Source organism: Agrilus planipennis, unplaced genomic scaffold (assembly GCF_000699045.2).
Source record: "Agrilus planipennis isolate EAB-ADULT unplaced genomic scaffold, Apla_2.0 scaffold90, whole genome shotgun sequence".
Classification (NCBI taxonomy): domain Eukaryota; kingdom Metazoa; phylum Arthropoda; class Insecta; order Coleoptera; family Buprestidae; genus Agrilus; species Agrilus planipennis.
Window position 1 is genome coordinate 189452 of NW_020438865.1, and position 21111 is coordinate 210562.

Genomic DNA, 21111 nt, shown 5'->3' on the forward strand with positions numbered 1-21111 from the left:
AGGTATTTTTTATTTTGTATTTGCATTTTAAATACAAGTATTTCAAATAAATCGCAAATGGCTCTTATTGTAATAGTATGATATAATTATAATATTAAAAATTCTGGTAATAACTTCAGTGAAAAGGGAAAGGAAAAAGTTATTAAAAAATATTATTGCATTAAGAATACACCATAGAAAGTACGTATAAAAACCGACTTCACTGCTTCGCCTATAAGCACAAACTTAAACCAAAAAGTTAAAAAAATCTGATCGAAATAACAAAATAATTTCTCCAATAATTTTTTTATTTTCAAATTTAAAAGCGACCGCCCTTGAGATATAGCTTAGCCCATTATTAAAATCGGTTCACACTTGTGAAGAAATCGAGAAACATATACACAAAATAAAATACAATCAAATTGAGACCTGTTCTTTGAAGTAGGCTGATAGTAGAAGAAAATATTATTTATTATTTTGTTTATTTAGATACATCTGAAATAAGTTGTTACGAAAAATTCAAAAATTCAATCCACAAAACATTTTCATCTAATTTTAGACGAAAGAAAATTATAAACCTTCCTCTGAAAATATGAAACAGTTTACTGTTGGCAGCCCTTAATGAAACAAAAACTTTGTGACCTGTTTTACAAGTGGCACTGTAGTAAAAAGTGCGCTGTACTTCCAGAATGCACAATTAAAATTTACATTATGTCACCAATTCTTGTTTTGACGAACTAATTTACATATTATTTAGTTAAATATTGTTACAAAGACAAATTACTTTTCATAGAAACAAAATTAATGAAACTATTAGCCGCAGTATTAATTAAATATTATTTATTGTCGAAGATTTACGATTTTGCAGTATTAAGCCATTTATTACTATGAAAGAAAGGGTAGCTGTAGTAGTTTAAAAATGCGCGACAAGCATTTATTCAAAACTTTCGTACATTCTGAAAGTTAGTCAACTTTATAAAGGAAATCGTTCACAAATCTAAAATAATGCGCTTAGTCAAAACTTCGTAAGCCACAGCGAAAAACATAATAGCGTTGTGATAACATTCCGCACCCAAAGTATAATTTCGACAATAAATTTAACTCCTCGCCAAATTTGCGGGTTAAGCACGTTGATACAGTGTCCTACAAGGATAATTAATAACCCAAAAGTCTTGATAAAAATAGTCAATTTAAATGTATGTATAACCATACTATCAAGCGTAAAACCCGTTTCTTTGTGAAAAATTGTTTAAAAAAAAGGGAATAATTAGCTACAGTGGATAACAAGCTTTTTGCTTCTAAATGATAGACGTTGCGCCCATGTACCTGTGTACGTTTTCGCGCTGTAATGCTAATAAAAAATGCATTTGCATGTTTCTCATTTGGAGTTACCTAGTAAAAGAACGAGCAGTACATTGATTGATTTCACCAAAACATCACGGCAATGGGACGAAAAAAGTCATCGAACACGTTCGCAAACTTTTGTTGGTAGTTATTACAAAATAATCCATCACTTTGTATAAATTACAAGCAAAACGTGTCAAAACGTCGTCAAAAGTGATTTTTTAAAAATGGAAAACATGCTCATCGATGGTTAATTTTAGTTTTCAGTGCATAAATACATCACCGCATTTGTTTCACAAGGTTATCAGTACAATTTTGAACAAAAGTTCAAATATACCGAAAATTGACTAGGCATGTAAATTCAGCCAGAAAAATTGCTTCTGGTGTATATGTTTATTGGAGAAAACACTTTACTTTAAGTATTTCTTACTCAAATAATAGAAAAACCACAATAAAACAAAACTTTATCAAAGAAAATAACAGTTTCTTTTAGCAATAAAATTATCGTAGATGTATATATTAGCTTGTAGTCATCTTTAATAAAATGCACTAATATTGTTATACATATTAAAAACTTTTACAATAGTTATTAAAATTAAACACAGAAAAAGTTTCACGAAAATATATTGTAATTACGACAATATTGCCCTAGAGAAAAATTTTCAGTCTCTCAGTTATTGCCGAAGTGTTTTTATGGATCTCTCGCAGTCTCTGTATGAGAGACTCGAACGATAAAATTGTTAGTTCAAAGATTCGAGTCTCTCACAGAGAGACTGAATGAATAAAACTGAAAAATTGGGAGACTCGAGTTTCTCGTAGAAAGACTGGGATCTCTAAAATATGTTGAACTTTTTGAAAATTTTAACCATATCTATCGAAACACCACTTATCGTTCAGAGATTCGAGTCTCTCGTTCAGAGACTGGATACGAAATGAGGATCTCTCTATGAGCGACTCGAGTCTCTCGTTCAGAGATTCGAGTCTCTCGTTCAGAGACTGGATACGAAATGAGGATCTCTCTATGAGCGACTCGAGTCTCTCGTTCAGAGANGAAACACTATTGTCGTGATTACAATATATTTTCGTGAAACTTTTTGTGTGTTTTATTTTAATAATTATGAATAAGTTTCAGCATGTAAGAGCTACCACCCTAAATGGTCTCACAATAGTAATGTGATGTTGTAACATAAGGCAGTATGTAATAACATACCAATCATCCGCGTTTGACACACAAGATATTTTCTGCATCTACCTGAGCAAAACCGCCTGAGTTTACGTACAATTTATTTTGCTGGCCGAATAGGATTTATTGCATTCATTAGTTACTCATATAATTATAGTATGGTCAAATTTCAATTGACCATTTTAAAGACAGTTTTTTCTAATATTTTTTTTTTAAAAAAAAAATGTTATAATATCTCAATAACCACAAGTAATTATCCTTAATGGATTTATGTCTTAACCATCTGCTATATTAATGTCTGTCAATAGAAAAAATTAATTACTAAAACGTCTTCTACCATGTTTAGAAAAAGTAAGGTAATAAGAAGCTATAAAGGGCTCTTCGAACTTAATTTGTGTCATAAAGTACCAGTTGACCTACGTAATCAAAACTTCAAGTAACCAGTCAGCTGTTAAACCGAAGGAATATTTTAATGAGCTTGTAATAAAGTCGCAAAGTGGTTTCTTTGGGTAGCAGCGGCAAAGTTGCACTGGCGTTTTTTTTTTTGTAACGATCCATGCTTCATTAGAAGGTAATATGAAAAATCCATGTTACTATTACCGGAGAAAAAGAAGACTTGACGTCTCATTTACTTGAAAATTCTACAACTGCTCCATTTCGACGATGGAAAAAGGAAAGAGAGAGAAGAAAAAAGGGCCTGTTTATGTAGAAAAGTTTTTGGAACGGCAAGTACCGAACATTTATTCGCTTTTCTAATTCCCCACTCACTTTATGCCGCTACTTGACGTCTATCTAATCGTAAATAAATTAACGGTTTAAAAACTTCGCGGGGAAACTCTTCAACCGTATATGAAGCCCTACTTTCTAAACCAGATCTAGTTTATAAATATTTCTAATTAGTTCATCATAGCTACAACCAACCACTAACTGCGCCGGTATTAATTTGATATCTTCATGTAGTAAAAAACCAACAGGAATATGATACGCTAATCAAAGAATAGAATAAAGCCGCTAGCCGTAAGCAGACTTACGAGAACTACAAAGTTTTCGAATTTGATTAACTCTTATGCATCACACTGACGTTTTAGAAAAGTTTTTACATAAATCCAAACAAATGCTTTTTACTGCAATTACGTTATTCATTTTTACAACTAATATTTTGTATTGCAATTTTAGTACTATCGTTGTTTGTTTTCGGGCTTCCTGGCGGTTGTCATTGGAAATTGCATCCAAACAATAATAGTACGTTTATTTATTACAATTTTAACTAAATAAAGGTAAATTCAATTAACTATTCTACCATACACTCTGTTAAGTTTAGTTTGTTCAAAATTTTGTATGAAAAAGTTTAAAACCATCTAAAAACGCTCCCCGTATAAACGGAGTCCATTTTTTTTAATTAAAATTTCTCCCATATTCATAATTAATCAATCCAGTATTTTTTTTATCAATCCATTTATTAATCCATGAATCTACCCCTTTGTCTAATGTACACAAGTACTCCTTTTGTTACAATCCAATTATTCAAAAATGCAGGCTAGGTCTTCACATTTTCATCATTTTTTGATACATTTACGTATCAAACCGCGGGGAAAACCTATCATAAAATTTTGTACACACATAGTCAGTAATATAGACGAAGATATAGGGTAGGGGAGGCCGGGGTTAGTTGACTATAGGGGTTAGTTGACTAATTGCAAATAGTTCCTCTATTATTTGATAAATGGCAGATTGGGCAGGATATCCATGCATCGACGCGTTAGATTTCTTAGTACACGAGACGCCATAGATGTATTTCACATAGTGTTCTTGTGAGAAGAATTAATCTTAAATCATCGGCGGTAAGTAAGTACTTTAATTCTGTTTATTTATTTTATACTCTAGGAATAATTATTGTCTATGCATGTACACTAGTATTTTTGTAAAAGTATTGCTTCTTAGCTTTAATTGTCTATGTTTATTTCTGATACTATGCATCAACTGTGGATGTACGACCTCCGCGAATTCAAAATGGCTGGACGGGGTTTCTTGACGTAGCTCCAACGGGGTTAAATGACTTATTAATCAACAAACCCCATGTGTATTTCTCAACTTATTTCGACATTTAAACAACAACAATCTAGACTCCAGTAACTCCAGAAAAGACTGCCTCTAAGTTTGTTTCTCCTGAGGAGGAAGTGAGGCCTTTTCCTAAAGCGGAACCACGACAAAATAATACACAAAGGGGCAGAAAAAGGAGACAAGCTGCAATTTTAACGGATCCTACAATAAAAGAAGCTCTGGAGCAAGAAAAAAAGGCACCAAAAAGAAAAACAAAAGTGCAAGAAAAGTAAAAAGATGCCTGATAAGGAAAATGAGAAAAATACACCGGAAGATGGTCGAAGATTTCTATTTCATAACAACCTAGTCCCATCTACATTCGGATCTCAAAAAAATGTTTCTTCATCCTCAGACTCGGAAGATGAAGCTGAATACCTGGTATGTGAGGAACCTTATGGTAGTAGCGAATTTGGGGATAATTGGGTGCAATGCACGCGTTGCAGAAGGTGGGACCATGAGAAATGCATAAAAAAATCTAATAATTACCTTTTTTGTATGTATAAATTGCGACTCTGATGATGATCTATGAGCCCGCATTAACTAATTTTAAATAAAAAGAACAAATGTAACTTGAAAAAATAGTTGTTGTAATATTACCCTTAATAAAAAGCAGGAAAAAGTAATAATAAAATGTAGAGAAAAGGAAAGACAACTAACCCCAACGAATGTGTCAACACACCCCGTATACGGGGTTAGATGGCTAACTCTGCATGGTGGCATAAAAGGCTTTACTGGAATATGGTCACATTAAATAAAAGAATATAGATATCAAAATATGAATCCTTATGACTTTTACTCTCCTTCGACTTGCACAAATTTGCCTTGTTGTAAACAGCAATAAATAAAAAAATTATATATAAAAAGTTAGTCAACTAGCCCCGGTCTCCCCTACCTTTTATCCAGAAAAAATACTGTTCCAGAAGGATAGAGAAATTAGTTTTATGTAGTTGTCGATGATCTTTGACATGTATTTGGGATATCAACGCGAGCAAAACCGCGGGTAAAACCTATCATGAATTTTTTTACACACATTGTTAGGGGTACAGAAAATGACATAGGGTACCTTTTATCTAGAAAAAAATACTGTTCCCGTGGGACAAGAAAAAATTAGTTTTGTATGCTTGTTGATGATCTTTGACCCATATTTAGGAGACGAGAGTGAAGCCGTTTGTGAAACCCATGATGAAATTTTTTACACACATTGTCATTGTAATTGAGGCTACCTTCTTTTATTTGTTTGTCTACATATCTGTCTCTCTGTCTGTTTGTATGTACTCATATTGGAAACATCTGAGCCAATTTCAATGGAAATTTTTCTTCAAGAGAACCAAAGATCCTCGACACGAACGAAGTCGCAAGGTGAAATTAGTAGTTAACACTAAATGTAAGTTTAAAAAAAGTTTTCTACTAAGTGTTTCGTTAATATTTATTTCACTTATTACTGGTATGCAGAAAATCCGTTAGCGAGACGTTTATAATTTGTTAAGACAATATCTTCGAAACTATTTGCGTCCATGTCCCTTACCAGTTGCGCCATCCTTTTGAAGACATTTGTAATATATGAGACAAATTCTGTTGAATAATAAGTTGTTGAAATTAAGCGACTAATGGAAATACTTTAGCTGATGGTTTGAAAAAGATGTTCCAATAAATTTTCCGGATTACAACCAAAATATTTATGCAGAACAGGTGGATGACTAGTATGATCTAGATTCGAACATTAAGTACTACCACTTAGCCTACTGTTAACTATTTTAAGATTTAGTTCTATTCATATTACGTGCATTAGTAACGCAGTTATGGAAACACAAACGTACGACGGAAAAATTTCGCGTATGTCATTGTGTTTATTTTTAAAAAGTTACAGGCCTGTATATATTCCCTTAGTATCTCCTACTCCTAATCTTCAATTACGAACTTTAGTCAGAGAGAAATCATTGAAAGCACCATAAATTGCATTCTGATAGCAGTTTATCTAGATACTAAACGATGTTAAGGATGTTTGGGAGGTATGTCAAAATGCTACGAGACAAATAAATGGAAGAACGTTCCTCATTCAATTCTAAAACTCCTATAAAAATTACAAATCGATTCAGTAAACTGTTAAAAAGTTATTGAAATTTTAAAAAATTGTAATTTTATGAAGATTCGTTAACCGAACAGATTTATTTTATTTTTATTAACAGAAAAAAAGCTACCAGAAATTTCAAACTTTTATAATAAGTAACTTGAACTCTGGAGAATCACTTTAGCGTAAGGTTATTCAAATTCACTAAATGGTTATCGAGGAAAAAATGAAAAATTAGCTGAAAATCTCGTTTTTACTTGATAATATAATGATAATATTTATAATTGTCTGAAATAAATGCAATTTTAAAGTTTTAATTATTATTTAAACATATTAAAAAGTTTTACGCTCATTATTAATAGAGATTGAAACTAAATATTTTTTTGTTTCGAAGTTGAAATGAAGGCATATTCATTGCCAAAAGTCAGTTAAAAATATTCCATGTTATTCGTTATTTCTTATTTTATACAAAGTTTTTGGTCAAATTCCAAATTTTCTCTCAAACCGTATACTTTTTTTAATATAGATAGTATTTATTTACCTCATGATATGCTACAAAACCTAATTAATCACGAATTTCTAATTTTATGTACTCTTGTCGCCGATTATACCTCCCAAACATCCTTAACTAAAAATTAACCTTCGGTTACAATTACAATTGGAAAGAAGAACGTCTAAATTTCTATATTCGGGTGTATACTTGGTTGCATCATAAAAATGTGATCGAGAATAAAACTGCAGCGAATGGCCAAAAGCAGATTTGAACGAATGCAATGATGCAGTATTCTTTTGTACTCTTGATGATGTCCTAATAAGGCAAAATGCGTAGATATACAGAAAAATTAAAAAAAAATTGTTTTTACAAGTGTATCGTGAAATATTTCGCCAGAGGATGACGGCTGATAAAAATATGGGAAACGAATATCCGGCTAATATTTTTAATGATTAATTAATGCAAAACTAGTAGCCATAGTGAGATCAAGCTCCGAGGATTTAGCTAGTAAACTATGAGTGACGTTAAAAAGCCGTGATATACCGAAACATTCGTAAACATAATAGATACATATCGATTTTGCCTGCTAACATCCAATTAAAATCGCGGTCATTTGGCTGGAAATTCACAAGTAGCATTCAAATTACCATTTTCTGACCAGACCCAAATTAACCACTGACCGGATAAATCAGCTAGAGGCCTCTGACGAGTGTCTAAATTGGCAATTCATATTTAGGAAGCTTACAGGTACACATAATATATATTTAAGTAACGTATTCATTAATTGCTTTTCATAAATTCACAATATTTTCGTACCACACACCGAAAATGTTTATTTATAGGTAACGAATTTTTCACATCCTCAGAAATTATATTCGTTAATTTTTCCAATAATGTGGAGGATTAATAAAGTTTTCTAATAATACACTATGTTCCGGTTCATCAATAACATATACAGTGTATAAAACTTTACTATTTAGAAATTTTAGACTGTTCCTGCTGTGCCTTTGAGCCATTGATAGACAGGCAGTTCCTTTAAATTTATGACGTATAGCTTTATGACAGTTGTCCCTCGATAATCGGGGCACACTGTAACGAATCTGATTAGTTTAGGATTGTAATTTTTGTATATAGCTCCAGAACCGACCTTTGTCCTTTACTTAGAATTTCATAACGCCTACCACTTTCCAATTCCTAGTTTCAACCAATAGTAGTCACCACCCCACTTACCCCTTGTATATAGATTAGCTTTAAATACGTAGACATGTACTATATAGAGTATTATTGATAATTCAGTTATACCAGTAAAATATTGATTCTTTAGTTATACCAGACAATATTGATTATTCATTAAAACCAGTAAATATTAATTCATCCATTAAACCAGTAAAAATAGATTCATCTTTATACCAGTTAATTCAGATTAAGAACCAAACATAACCAATAAACCGATAATCAAGTTTGTGTTCTTATTATTTCATCTAACTAACTACGCAAATTTAATTAGGCGCGTAGTCCGTCTAAATCAAGACGGGACATTACACACTACTATTTTTCGCAATGTTTCGTAACCTTTATTGTTACTTCCTCAATCGATTATAATACATAATATACATGATATTGGTATAATATATCATCATCATAAGGTCGTCAGTCCTAAGACTGGTTGTACACGCACCTCCATTATTTCCTATCCAGAACTAATCTACGCATTTTCCTAAAACAAGAGCAACCCATATCGTTTCTAACTATCTGCGAACAATAATCGAATCTAGGTCTACCTCTAACCCTCCTAACTCCCGTTTCTCTGTCTATGTCTCTGACTTGACCTTTATGCCTGAGAAAGTGTCCTACTAAGCTATCTTGTCTACTTCTTATTGACTTCCATAGAGTCCTCTGTTCTCCTATTCTTTCTAATTTTTTCTTTTCCGCCGCGCCCCCTGTCCATGTTTCGCACCCGTACAAACCTTTAACAGCCTTTTTCGAATTTCTAAATTAACCGTTCGCGAGCATAGAAGTGACTTCTTCTTATCGAAGGCGACTCGAACCTGCGCTATCCTCTGCTTTATATCCCTACTACTCCTTCCGTCCTAACTTATTAGTTGCTTTGTTGTCTTCATTCTTATTACACCGTTATCTAATCAAACCTAATATAAAACCTAACCAATTTTTTCAAAATTTTAACTTTTCATTGGCCAAAATCTAATAGAAGCACCAAATTTCTTTTAATATAGCTATATATATACATAACAGAAAGTTCTTCAGAAAGTCAGGATCTATATACCAGTTGGAAAATTTTCGTCGATTTGTCGAAGAACGCGTACCATAACCATAGTCCTATATATATTTTTAAAAATCTATTGAAAAACGGAAAATAATCGCATTATGAATAAGTTTGAGAAAGAAAAATGTCACCACCAGAACATTCCACACTGCTTATGCTGTAAAATCGAAAAGTTTCCACATAAAATTTGTAAAAAAATAATACTGTTACTGCATTATCATTACCATTAAATTCCGGAAAACCATTATCTAAAAACTACCTCTAATGACGCTAAATTTTTTTAAAACAAACGCTATTAAAGGTACAAAGAATATTGGTCAATGTTCATTCATCAAACTGTGGTTGTAATCCAATTATTCGCCAATAAGCTACTTTGCGAAAGCTGAAAATGGAAGAGTTAATACATTTTGAGCAATGGTCAGTTCGTTTTGTCCTTTTAAAAATCAATTTTTACCCTCCTATTTGTAAAAGATAAACGTAAAATATCCGTTTATTGTTAGAAACGAATGAAAGTATAAAACAACGCGAATGAAATTTTAGTACGTAGTTTGCAGATATTAAAATAATGTCAGTTTACGGGCAGTTGATTATTGCTGCTTTCAGTTGGAAACTGCTTTTTAAAAGTTTGAGCACGTACACTGCATTAGACGAACTTATTGGAAATTTAACCTGGACAGACAAAAAAACAACAAGAAGCAAGAACGGAAAATGCACCAGTTTTAACCCAATCACAACAAATCTAGTACTAATTGCAATTACCAATGCAAATCGTTCATTAAAATTATCCTCTTAATGTAAAACAGGATAATATGTAACTAGCACTTTCAAGATTATAACTAGTTGGAAAATAACTTTATTAATTTCCTTAATTTTTCTCTGTTTACTCAGAGAGAAAATATTAATTTTCATCGAATAAACCAAAGTGCGAAAACGGTATATGTTTACGGCAGTTATGTCAAAATTACAATAATTAATTAAAGATAAACTTCACTTTTTATACGTATTGTAAAAGGTTTAGTAAATTAAAGGTAACACTTAGTTAGTTTCACACAAAGTATTTTTATTGTACTATTACAATAATATTTCGACAATTATGTCATTATCAAAAACTGACGATATAGAATATCATCTATACTAAATATGTCTCCTATATGCTCAACTTTTGAGAAATGTACGATAGTAAGTATAATTTATTAAACCTTTGTCAATAAATGAACAAAAAATATATTTACATTTTTTTTCATTTCAAAATAAAACAGAGTGATTACTAGTCAATGCTAACTGTGAGGCCCGATGAAAGGGCTGTGTGAAGAACCACTAAAATGTTACATATCGTAAACAAATCAATAAATTAAAAAATCAGATACAGGTAATGAAAAACAACAGTTATTTTTATTCTGATTGGAATCGTGAATAATTTAAAAAGAATTCAACACACCGATAACTTCATAATTTATTAATCAAGGCATCGATTGAAAGATTACTAAAATTATCTTCCATAATAATAGAAGCGGGAAAAAATTATAACAATCCAAAACAATACGGAAAAAATAGGGTGAAAAGCTCTTTGTCCTTAATAGTTGACGTGAATATCTAACCTATACTCGATCTGATTTATATATGTTCACGCTTTAAATATTTATCATGTAATTAACCAAATAAATTTAAACATACTTGCTATGTGTATTACTTTTACAGTATAAATAAATTAATATTAATAAACGTACCTTATTTTTTATCACGTACGGTCAAATCACACAACTTATAAATTACTAACTTTGTTAACACCAAGTAACTATTGCAAGATGTAAGACAGAACATGCAGCGGACATGCGCCCTGACAATTAAACAACGCTCTAGATGTTATAGTACCTACTAATAATTGTAATTTTTCGAATGTAGTACAAAGAATATTAATAAATATGTTCTCATTTTACTGTATTATTTTATTATACAAAGTAGCTCTACTTGCCTTATAGATCATAATTTATTAATTTTCTTTCAAAAAATCGCCTACCAATACAATATAACCATAAAATTCAACAAAATAACCACATACTACATAAAACTTATGAATATGAATATTCAGAACTAGTAAATCATTTATGTGCAGATATGTAATACTAAATAAATATATACATACGTAAGGTCGAAACTCCGTCAAAAAGCAAATAACGGAATAAAGAGTAGCCGTAATATTAGTTACATGATTAATATTTGTCAATTTGCATCAGCAGAATGTTTTCCACGTTTTCATCTATTATGTGGAAGTGCAGGTTTGAAAATTGTCATATTACATTCCTTCTCTAGAAAATTGTAACAGCTTTAACAAGCTTGTTAAAATTTAATTATAGTTTCCTACAAAATGTCCAATAACTTCTTTATGAAAACCGTAATTTCAAATGAGAAATAACTCATCATATGTACTCGAAAATTTTCATTTTCATTCCTGCAGCGCAAAGGATTTTATGATTGGAATAATACGAAGTATGATACAAATTAATTAAACGGATCGTTTCGTTTCTAGTTTTTAATCTTTAAAATAACAAAGGGAGAGTAAAACTCTCAGGTATTTGCGTATGATGATCTTTTAGAGAAGAGTATTAATAACTCCTATCAGGGTTATGAATCGAAATCTTTTTATCTTAGTCGTGGAAGATAAGAATTCAAGAATGAAACAAACGAAAAAATTTACATTAAAAATTAGGCAATTACCGCTGTCGTAAGCAGACCTAGGAATTTTTAATCTGGTAATATTAAGTGTAGTTAATAGATCTTTAAAAGTGGTGAGCTCACCAAAAGTTTCCTCATTTATTTTAATTACTCTTAACACAGCCCTGCGAAAACGGAGCAGAAATTTTTAGTTGAGAATTTCGTAGAACTTATCTTTTAACTAGTTACCATCTTTATAAACTTTGTAAGATATAAATAAAACGCTAATTTCATTAATATTATAATTGAAAATTATTAAAATAAAAACTAACCTGAGGTGAATTTGTCGTAAATTTTTATAAATAAACTTGCACTGTGGTCAGCAGTTATCTAGAAAGTCTGACATTGTGATAATTTTAGTATTATTTAATATGTAGGATTCTATTTTCCTTAAACGATATAAAGAAAAAGAATCTCAAAAGGGTTAAGAACCGTGATAATCCGTCACAACGTATTAACAGTGCATACATACCTCTGATAGTAACAATTGTTTATATATTCCGAATAATACATGGGCAATAGACAAGACCATAAATTTTGTGGCCATGCATGACCTGAACTACATATTAGTTTCGCATAGTTGCCGGTGAATACACAGGTAAAATTCATTTTCCAATTGCAGTACACAAGATACAAAGGACAGTTTGAGTTTCAATTGTATACGTCACAGGAATATACATAGGGACTTCAATTGATAGTAAAACGAGGAACATTACACGGTTCATTCAAAAAGTTCTGGGACTATCTTTTTACAAAAGAAACAAGAGCTAAAGATGTTTTTTTTTTATTTATAGGGTTGTTCGGAAAGTCGTTTCGTTTTTTTCCAACAGAGGATTTAATTGTATTCTTTTGCACCCAACTTCACATTTAAGCCGTATAATTTTTATAGGCTTTGAGAGCTCATATAGCAAGGCTTGTGTGTGAAAAATTCCAATTAATTCTACGCAGTAGTTTTTGGTTGGTGCCCTTTTAAATATGGAGAGCGATAAGCAGCATTTTCGACATATCTTACTGTTTTACTACAGAAAGGGTAAAAATGCTGTTCAAGCCAGAAAGAAATTGACTGATGTGTATGGAGAAGGTGTGTTGACAGTACGCCAGTGCCAGAACTGGTTCGTTAAATTTCGATCCGGAAATTTTGATGTCGAAGATGCACCACGTTCGGGAAGGCCGGTTGAAGCTGATAAAGACCCGGCGAATAACAACACGTGAGATCGGATTGAGGTTAAATTTATCAAATTCAACAGTTTATGACCACTTGAAAGGCGTGGGATTATCCTCGAAGCTCGATGTATGGGTTCCCCATGTTCTCACAGAGAGAAATCTGTGTCGCCTCACTGACGTCTGCGATTCGCTTCTCAAACGTCACGAAAATGATCCGTTTTTGAAGCGCATCATCACTGGGGACGAAAAATGGGTTGTATACAACAACGTCAAACGCAAGACGTCATGGAGCAAAAAAGATGAACCGGCTCAAACCATTTCCAAAGCCGATATTCACCAAAAAAATGTGATGCTGTCTGTTTGGTGGGATTTTAAAGGAATCGTTTTTTTTGAGCTTTTACCGGATAACACAACGATTAATTCGGAAGTCTACTGTCATCAGCTGGACAAACTGAATGATACTCTTCAACAGAAAAGGTCAGAACTAATCAACAGGAAAGGTGTAGTGTTTCACCAAGACAACGCGAGACCTCACACAAGTTTGGTCACTCGCCAAAAGCTTTTACAGCTTGAATGGGATACAATGCTACACCCACCATATTCTCCAGACCTGGCACCATCGGATTATTATTTGTTCCGGTCACTCCAAAATTTTTTAGACGGTAAAACCTTCACCTCAAATGAGGAGGTCAAAAACCTCCTCGATCAGTTTTTTACCAGCAAAGACCAAAAATTTTATGAGCGTGGAATTATGCTACTACCAGAAAGATGGCAAAAGGTGTTGGACCAGAACGGTCAATATATAATTTAATAAAGTATTTGTTTATTATACGAAAACTGTCTTTCATTTCCACAAAAAAAAACGAAATGACTTTCCGAACCCTATAGTTTTCAACATCATTCTCTTCTCGGTCTATACAAATTTTGCTAGAGCGGTTTGGAGAAATCTTCTGCAATGGCTTTCATAGCCGTGGTGGCAATCTTTTGAATCACCTCAACATCTTTAAAAGTTTTTCTGTTCATCGCGATTTTTAATTTATTTAAATTTAAAAGTAAAAAAGTCCAGTGGCTATCGACTTTTAGGCCAAAAATTGTATAACGAGTATCGATGAATGAGCTGGTGCATTGTCATGAAAAAAAAAAACAGTCACCGATGTACATAGTGCAATTCCTGTGGCACACATCGAATCCGCTTCGAAAGCCGATCCAGAACAAATTTGTAGACCCGATGCACAAGTTCGTTATGGATAATCCTACGAAAATCGAAAAAAAAGTTTTGATTTTCGATGTTGTCGCTCAAGCTATGATGTGTCACGCATTCCAATCGAAAACTTTGCTTCAGCTTAAACAATCATCAGCATATGCATTTTTTAATAATTGGAACTGCTTTTTTCCAATTTGAAACAAAATTTGATTGCTATACATTGCATGCAGTAACGAAAAAAGAAACATCCACTTCAAACGATCATAGCAAGCCGTTAGATAAAGTTACACAATATGGATAACTAATAATAAATATCACTAGATTTTATACAAAAATGGCCCCAGTACTTTTTGAATGAACTGTGTACATATATTAAATTTTAACATAAATACATCGACACTTCTTTTTTGTAAAAGAAATACCGCATACCTTTTCAAAAATACTAAAACTACGTTCGTAAGCGTTTCGTCGTTTAGGCAATAAATTAGAAATTAATCGTTCTTGCCTGGGCAAAATTATATCTTTTGTTTCCGTAGCTCGACAGCCTTAGTCTATCCTTACTTCAACTGCTTGCTTAGGAGTAACCAATTTTCCGCTTTCTTACATCGCCATCGGCTCCATCAGATTGAAATTGGAACTGAGTTTTACCGTACACTTATCATGTTTTTTTTTTCTTCTTACCGTTAGTCGTATACTTTAACTAAAAATCTACAACTTTCTATATAACTTTACCGAAACCGAAAATATTGAAATATTATTTCCTACACTGAAAGCAAAACAAATATGTACCCATACCATCATGATCTCAAAACTCCTACTGTTTTATATCCGGGAAAAACGATTAGATCTACTCTGACATACAATAGGTTTAGCTTAATCTACTGTTGGGTTTATGAAAAGAAATTCCTAGGAAAAAGCCCTGAAAATATTGCCCCCGGAAAAATAATTCCAGAAAAAAGTTCCCGTCGACCAATTTTTTTCAAAGATACGTATTACTTCTCAACAAATATTAGACCACAAAAATTTTAATTTGACGAAACTGTACGCTAAGACAATCATTGAATAATAATTTTTTAAACTCCCAGTCTGACATTTATAAGATGTACCGATGGAGATGTCAGTTCGAAACGATATAAAGGAGTCAATAAATTTTGAAATATATTTGCCTGAAGATAAAAAAATATGCGTTTGCCTAATTATTCCTTGTTATAATGTTCTTAAAACAAGTTAGCAACCTATTAATGGAAGAACCCTTTAGCTTGTGTTTATGTGACGAAGAGTGAAAATATTTAACATGAACGACAGTATCAGTATGCGATTCTTTATGGAAAATACAAAATGTATATTTATTATGTGGGTTTTTGATGGTTAGATCTGAAAAGATAATAAAATTGTTGGCTTGTATTTCTTCCGGAAATAGATTTCGCATATATATTATAAGCAAGACACTTTTTATATTCTGTTTACATTTAGCACCGCATAATATTAAATCTCATAAATGTCATCACGAAATGATGCAGAACCCTGAGTTACTTAAACTTTAAAACCAGAGATGTGATTTATTTGAAATAGTTGCATTTAAAATGCAAATACAAAATACAAAATACCTATTTTTATCTTGCATTTAAATATTTTTTCGAGAAAAGCATTTTGTATTTTATTTAAAATACTTTTCCAAACGTATAAGTTTTACTAGTATCACCGATCAAACATTATATAAAATGATGAATGAAAGTTGCTCACATTGGCCATTGAAGGTATTAGAAGCTTAAAAAGGGGACAAAGAGACATTCCATGAATGCCTTCTAATTCTTTAACTGAAGAGAGACCAAAAAAATCTAAACTCCTTGGAAATCGATAATCTAAAATATTGGATCGATATTGTTTTCCGGGTTCAGTGTCATAGTCCATAGAATTTTGAAGTTCCAAATTGATATCAGCACCTGCCAAATCACCACTTATCATACCTTTAGCAGGGAACTACGAAATTGTATGAATTACGACTAAATAGCCCGCAAAACAATATCGAATTGATATATACGCCAGCTGTGTAAAACTGAAAACTATAAGATATCGTGGTGTGCTATAATAAATGTATATAATCCAAAATTCTTAGAAAACGATTAGAAAAACTTCACTTATTAGATAAATCCAAAGCTAAAGAAAATATGGGTTCCATTGTTTTCCTCTTATTACAATGTGTAAAAGATCAGAAACAAAATAGGGTTGTAAATATTTTGATATAAAATGATTGATGCTGATTTTACATCAATAAAATTATTTGCAACCCTATTTTGGCTCTGATCTTTCACGCTGAACAAACTATTTTCACATTTTAGAATGAAGTGTATATAACTATAATGACTTCAGATAAACCCAGGAAATAACGTGTTTAAGTTTCGTCATGTATTTAACGAACACCTTGTATATACATAAGAGATTTATTATGATATTTACGATCCTCATTTTTCTTGTAACAAATATAATAATCAAAATGCCTCAAGATCTTATTTGCATTTTAACTATTAAGACGCACCCCTACCCTTCAAGTAGAAAAAACAAATAAATGAGGAATTAACATATATGTTATAATACACACAGACCAATAAAACGTATTATTGATATGTATGACCAGTTTTATTTATCGCTAAAACTAAAGATAAGTGTTGCGGTTTTTGATGTCCTCAATTAAAATTGGGACGTTTCTACCTATTATGTACTGCATCCCGTTTCATATAACTGGCCTTTGCCTATTTAGTCGTGGCTTGATTTTATTACGGCTGTGGTTTCCGTTTAGCCACTCTGTTATTTACAGTCCTGTAATAAATGATTATCGACCTCTCTTTTGCATTGGAAATTTACTCCTTTGGACAGAAATTCATTTAAAATCACGACCCAACATTAAATGACAGTCGTTTTACCTTTTAAGCGCACAATCGATGTAATATTATTCCATTTTTGCCCCCATTTGTTAAAAAAAAATAGTTCTGATGTGAAATATTCCACTATATCCCACTGAATGGGTTAATTACATCTTGAAAATTAAATTTAATGATAAAGTAACCCATCAGGTCTCTAATATTATTATTTGCCTTCAGAAAGAAGAAATTTTACATTTTCAAAAAAAAACTATTCGCAAAATTATCTCTTATGCCTTCTCATTTAAAAAATTAATAATTACAAGAAAGAAATCACTTTTGTGTTAATCACCATAGAAATTCTAAGAGGCTTATTAAAACTATATGTTTAAAGCACGACTCTATATACCAAATATAAAATAACAATCATAATATACGGAAAACAATTTTCTTATTGTTGCTAACACTATCGTACGTAACCATTACAATTAAATTTCAAATATTAAACAATCTTACCTTAAAAGCATGAAATAAAACTTGTTTCAACATCACACACCACTTTTTACTATGCATTCAGTACATAACATATTTGTAAGTTTATAATATATAAATAATCGTCAATTACACATAATCAGTCTTATTGTTTGATGCATTTGAAAGACCTTTTTTATAGTAATGTAATATGCTCAAATTACTTTAATATGCATGTTCAAAATTCCTCAAACAGCTTAACTTTTTAAAAGTGCGCTTTTAGGGCCGTTAACACTTATATCCACCTTTGATACACGCCTCTGACTAAGACATAATTTTACAGTAATATTAAAAATAATAGTACTCTTAGCGCCATCTCCGATGTGTATGTGTAAGGAGTATTGTAAATAAACCTTAAAGTTGAATAATTTTTAAATACTTACGAAGTTGATGATTATTGCTGTGGCTATTCAGTGTAATTACTTTATGTTTATTTGATTATCAATATACCTTCCATTTTGTATACAAACAATTTATTAATCGCGAAACATTTGGCTAACTTCACTCGTAAATTTTCGCGTCGTTTTTGGTAAACATGCCAAGAAGTGTGGGCGTTATAAGGTTAGAAATATAAAATTTGTAATTTGATTCTAAATTTAGAAATAGAATACACTTGTGTCGAACGGTATTTTTATAGGGAAGCAATAGTTTAGTGTAATTTATTCGATAATTATCAAATTGTCATGGTATGAAAATTTCCAGCACCTACTAGTTACTTTGCAAGTATAGTAAATAAACTTAAAAATGGAATCTTCGTTGGTATCAGAATTTGTGAATTCTACTGGTTGTGATATTGAAGAAGCTTATGTCTTCCTAAGATCTAATAACTGGGACTTGAGAAGTGCTTTGGACTTATGGACAGAGCGTAAAAATGCAAGTTCACCAGAAAATTATGATATGTCAACAGGTACAATAAAATTACAATACCAAATGAGTATGTCTCTCAAAACTCTTAATCTTACAGCTAAGAAACTGTCAAGAGGTATTTCACGTGCCTCAACAAACATTAATTATGTTTGTGAAGCCAGAAACAAACTACTGTGTGACAAGGACAATAACCCTTTCATAACCATGGACGGATATTTTGTTGATACTCAAGGAGCAAGTTTCATCCTACCAGACTTTTCAAAATATCCTGTTGAATTCCAAGCCTTTTTAGAAAAGGATCTTATTGATTTGAGCACCAAAAAGACCCTTGAATCAAGTTCCCGTTTAAACTGGTGGCTTACTAAACTCCCACCATCAATGAGGTAATGTACCAATTCTAATTATTCCTTTTCTGTTTTTAAATAAAAAATATGTATAAGCTTCTTTTGACAATTTAACTAATGATAAGTTAACACTAGACTCTATCCATTATCAACAACTGGAGATGGAAATTGTCTTTTGCATTCTGTTTCTTTGTCCATGTTTGGCTTCCATGATCGGTTACTATTCCTGAGACAATTAGAACATGAATTCATAACCGATAGCCCACTAATGCAAGGTCTTAAACGACGATGGAAGTATAGCGTTCACAAGGTTAATCTTAAAATGGATGTTGTGTAAGTTCATGTGCTTATATTTATTTTAACTTCTAATTAAATTGAAAGCAAATGTTGTTAATCAATTTTTAGTCTTGTTTGCTCGTACGTCTTCTTATAAGTCTTGCTTTATTGACAAATAAACGTCCGAAATTAATAAATATACTAATATTCCTTCTTTTTTAAAAAATTCTGTAGCTATTCGCCACAGGAATGGGATTCCGAATGGCAGCAAATCGTTGAAATTGCCTCCACTAAAAAGAAAATGCAAGACCACCAAGGCACTTATGAAAGTCTTGAAGAGATTCACATCCTTGCATTAGCCCACATGCTTCGTAGAGTGATCATTGTAATCGCAGATACCATGCTAAAAGACTACAACAATCAGCCTTTTGCCCCTATAACTATTGGAGGCATTTACATTCCATATGAATGTGATAGCAAAAGTTGCTGTAAGACACCTCTTCTCATTTCTTACGACGTGTCCCATTTTTCGTCACTGGTATTTATGGAAAAAGACAGTAACAACCCTGATGACAATTTATATATGATACCTGTAGTAGATGTTAATGAACAGCTACTTCCTTTGAGATTTCCTATCGACCTCGGTCCCAATTTTAATTGGGATGATAGAGCTGCCTTTGAAAACGTTTCTATTTCTTACAAAGAACAACTAAGTATCTTGAAAGAATACTTAGATATCATAGATTTGTCAAGCTGCGGCGACACTGATTCCGACGATGAACCTGAACGTCCCAGTAGTGAACCAGAATCATCCTCATCGCCGAGTAAGGCCACCAAGCAACTCCAGAGCTTTGGAAAACAATTTGGAAGCATCGGAAAGTCCATGGGCAAAAAGTTACGTCGTAATTTTGGCTCACTGACAAGATTGACTTCTGTAAAACTAAAAAAAGCTGATGATACCCCCGGGAAATTTCTTGTAGCGACAGTTAATATAAAGAAATTTCGTTTTCACGAAGAAATGACCAAGAACTATTTAGAATATGCTAAAGAGAAATTCATGCGCGAATACTTGAACGAATTAGAAGATGTTGTTGAAGATAGTCCTCTTTACAATCAAGCACTTGAAGAGGGAATAGTGAAATGCACTTCTGGTAATGAATGTAAAAGTGTTGCCACAGTAGTTACCAGCTATTTGTGCCTAAAGTGCTATGACAGAATTAAGCAGCAGTATTTCGATTCTCAGTTTGGTATAGGTAAGTCAAAATTCTACCGTGAAACTGACATGAATAGCTACAGAGCAACCCAAAACATCCCAGTCATACAACCGGCTAACAAATGTGATAAAACTTTATATCTTTCAAACTCAACCTTTTTTAATGATTCAGGGAAAGATTCAAAAACTGATTCAGAAGTCGAAGAATATGCTACAAATATAAGAAAAAGTTTTACTGAGATATCGATTCATCCTGCAAGTGTTTCTGCCACTGAATCTCCCTCACCTACAAAAACGAGCTACAATACGTTTGACACACAAGTAAAACAGATACCTATGGAAATTGGACGTCTTCCAAGGTAGTGTTTTTTCTTTTGATTTTTTTTATATTGTTCTATAATAGACATAGCACTTTATTTAATAACGACTGACTCAGATAATAATTATTATTATGCACAGAATATATATTTATCTGACTAAGACATAATTTT

The 21111-nt window shown here is 32.1% G+C and overlaps 2 protein-coding genes across 9 annotated transcripts in view; one reads left to right on the top strand and one right to left on the bottom strand.

The window, feature by feature from the left end:
- LOC108737328 (zwei Ig domain protein zig-8) overlaps positions 1-18383 on the bottom strand; it is a 207079-nt gene extending 188696 nt beyond the window's left edge. For 2 of the 5 annotated variants that reach the window (XM_025975332.1, XM_025975317.1), the window contains exon 1: positions 17906-17950. In XM_025975332.1, coding sequence (XP_025831117.1) covers positions 17906-17916 — 11 coding nt within the window. In that variant the 5' untranslated portion in view covers positions 17917-17950. Of the gene's footprint in view, positions 1-11178; positions 11200-17905; positions 17954-18303 lie in introns of those variants that run through there. The other 3 variants (XM_025975324.1, XM_025975341.1, XM_025975328.1) reach the window with 3 other exon arrangements.
- LOC108737327 (OTU domain-containing protein 7B-like) overlaps positions 18307-21111 on the top strand; it is a 4374-nt gene continuing 1569 nt past the window's right edge. The window contains exons 1-5 of one of the 4 annotated variants that reach the window (XM_018470121.2): positions 18307-18335; positions 18623-18827; positions 18885-19170; positions 19267-19464; positions 19642-20979. In XM_018470121.2, the coding sequence (XP_018325623.1) occupies positions 18665-18827; positions 18885-19170; positions 19267-19464; positions 19642-20979 (1985 nt within the window). In that variant the 5' untranslated portion in view covers positions 18307-18335; positions 18623-18664. Of the gene's footprint in view, positions 18336-18390; positions 18482-18622; positions 18828-18884; positions 19171-19266; positions 19465-19641; positions 20980-21111 lie in introns of those variants that run through there. The other 3 variants (XM_018470120.2, XM_018470124.2, XM_018470122.2) reach the window with 3 other exon arrangements.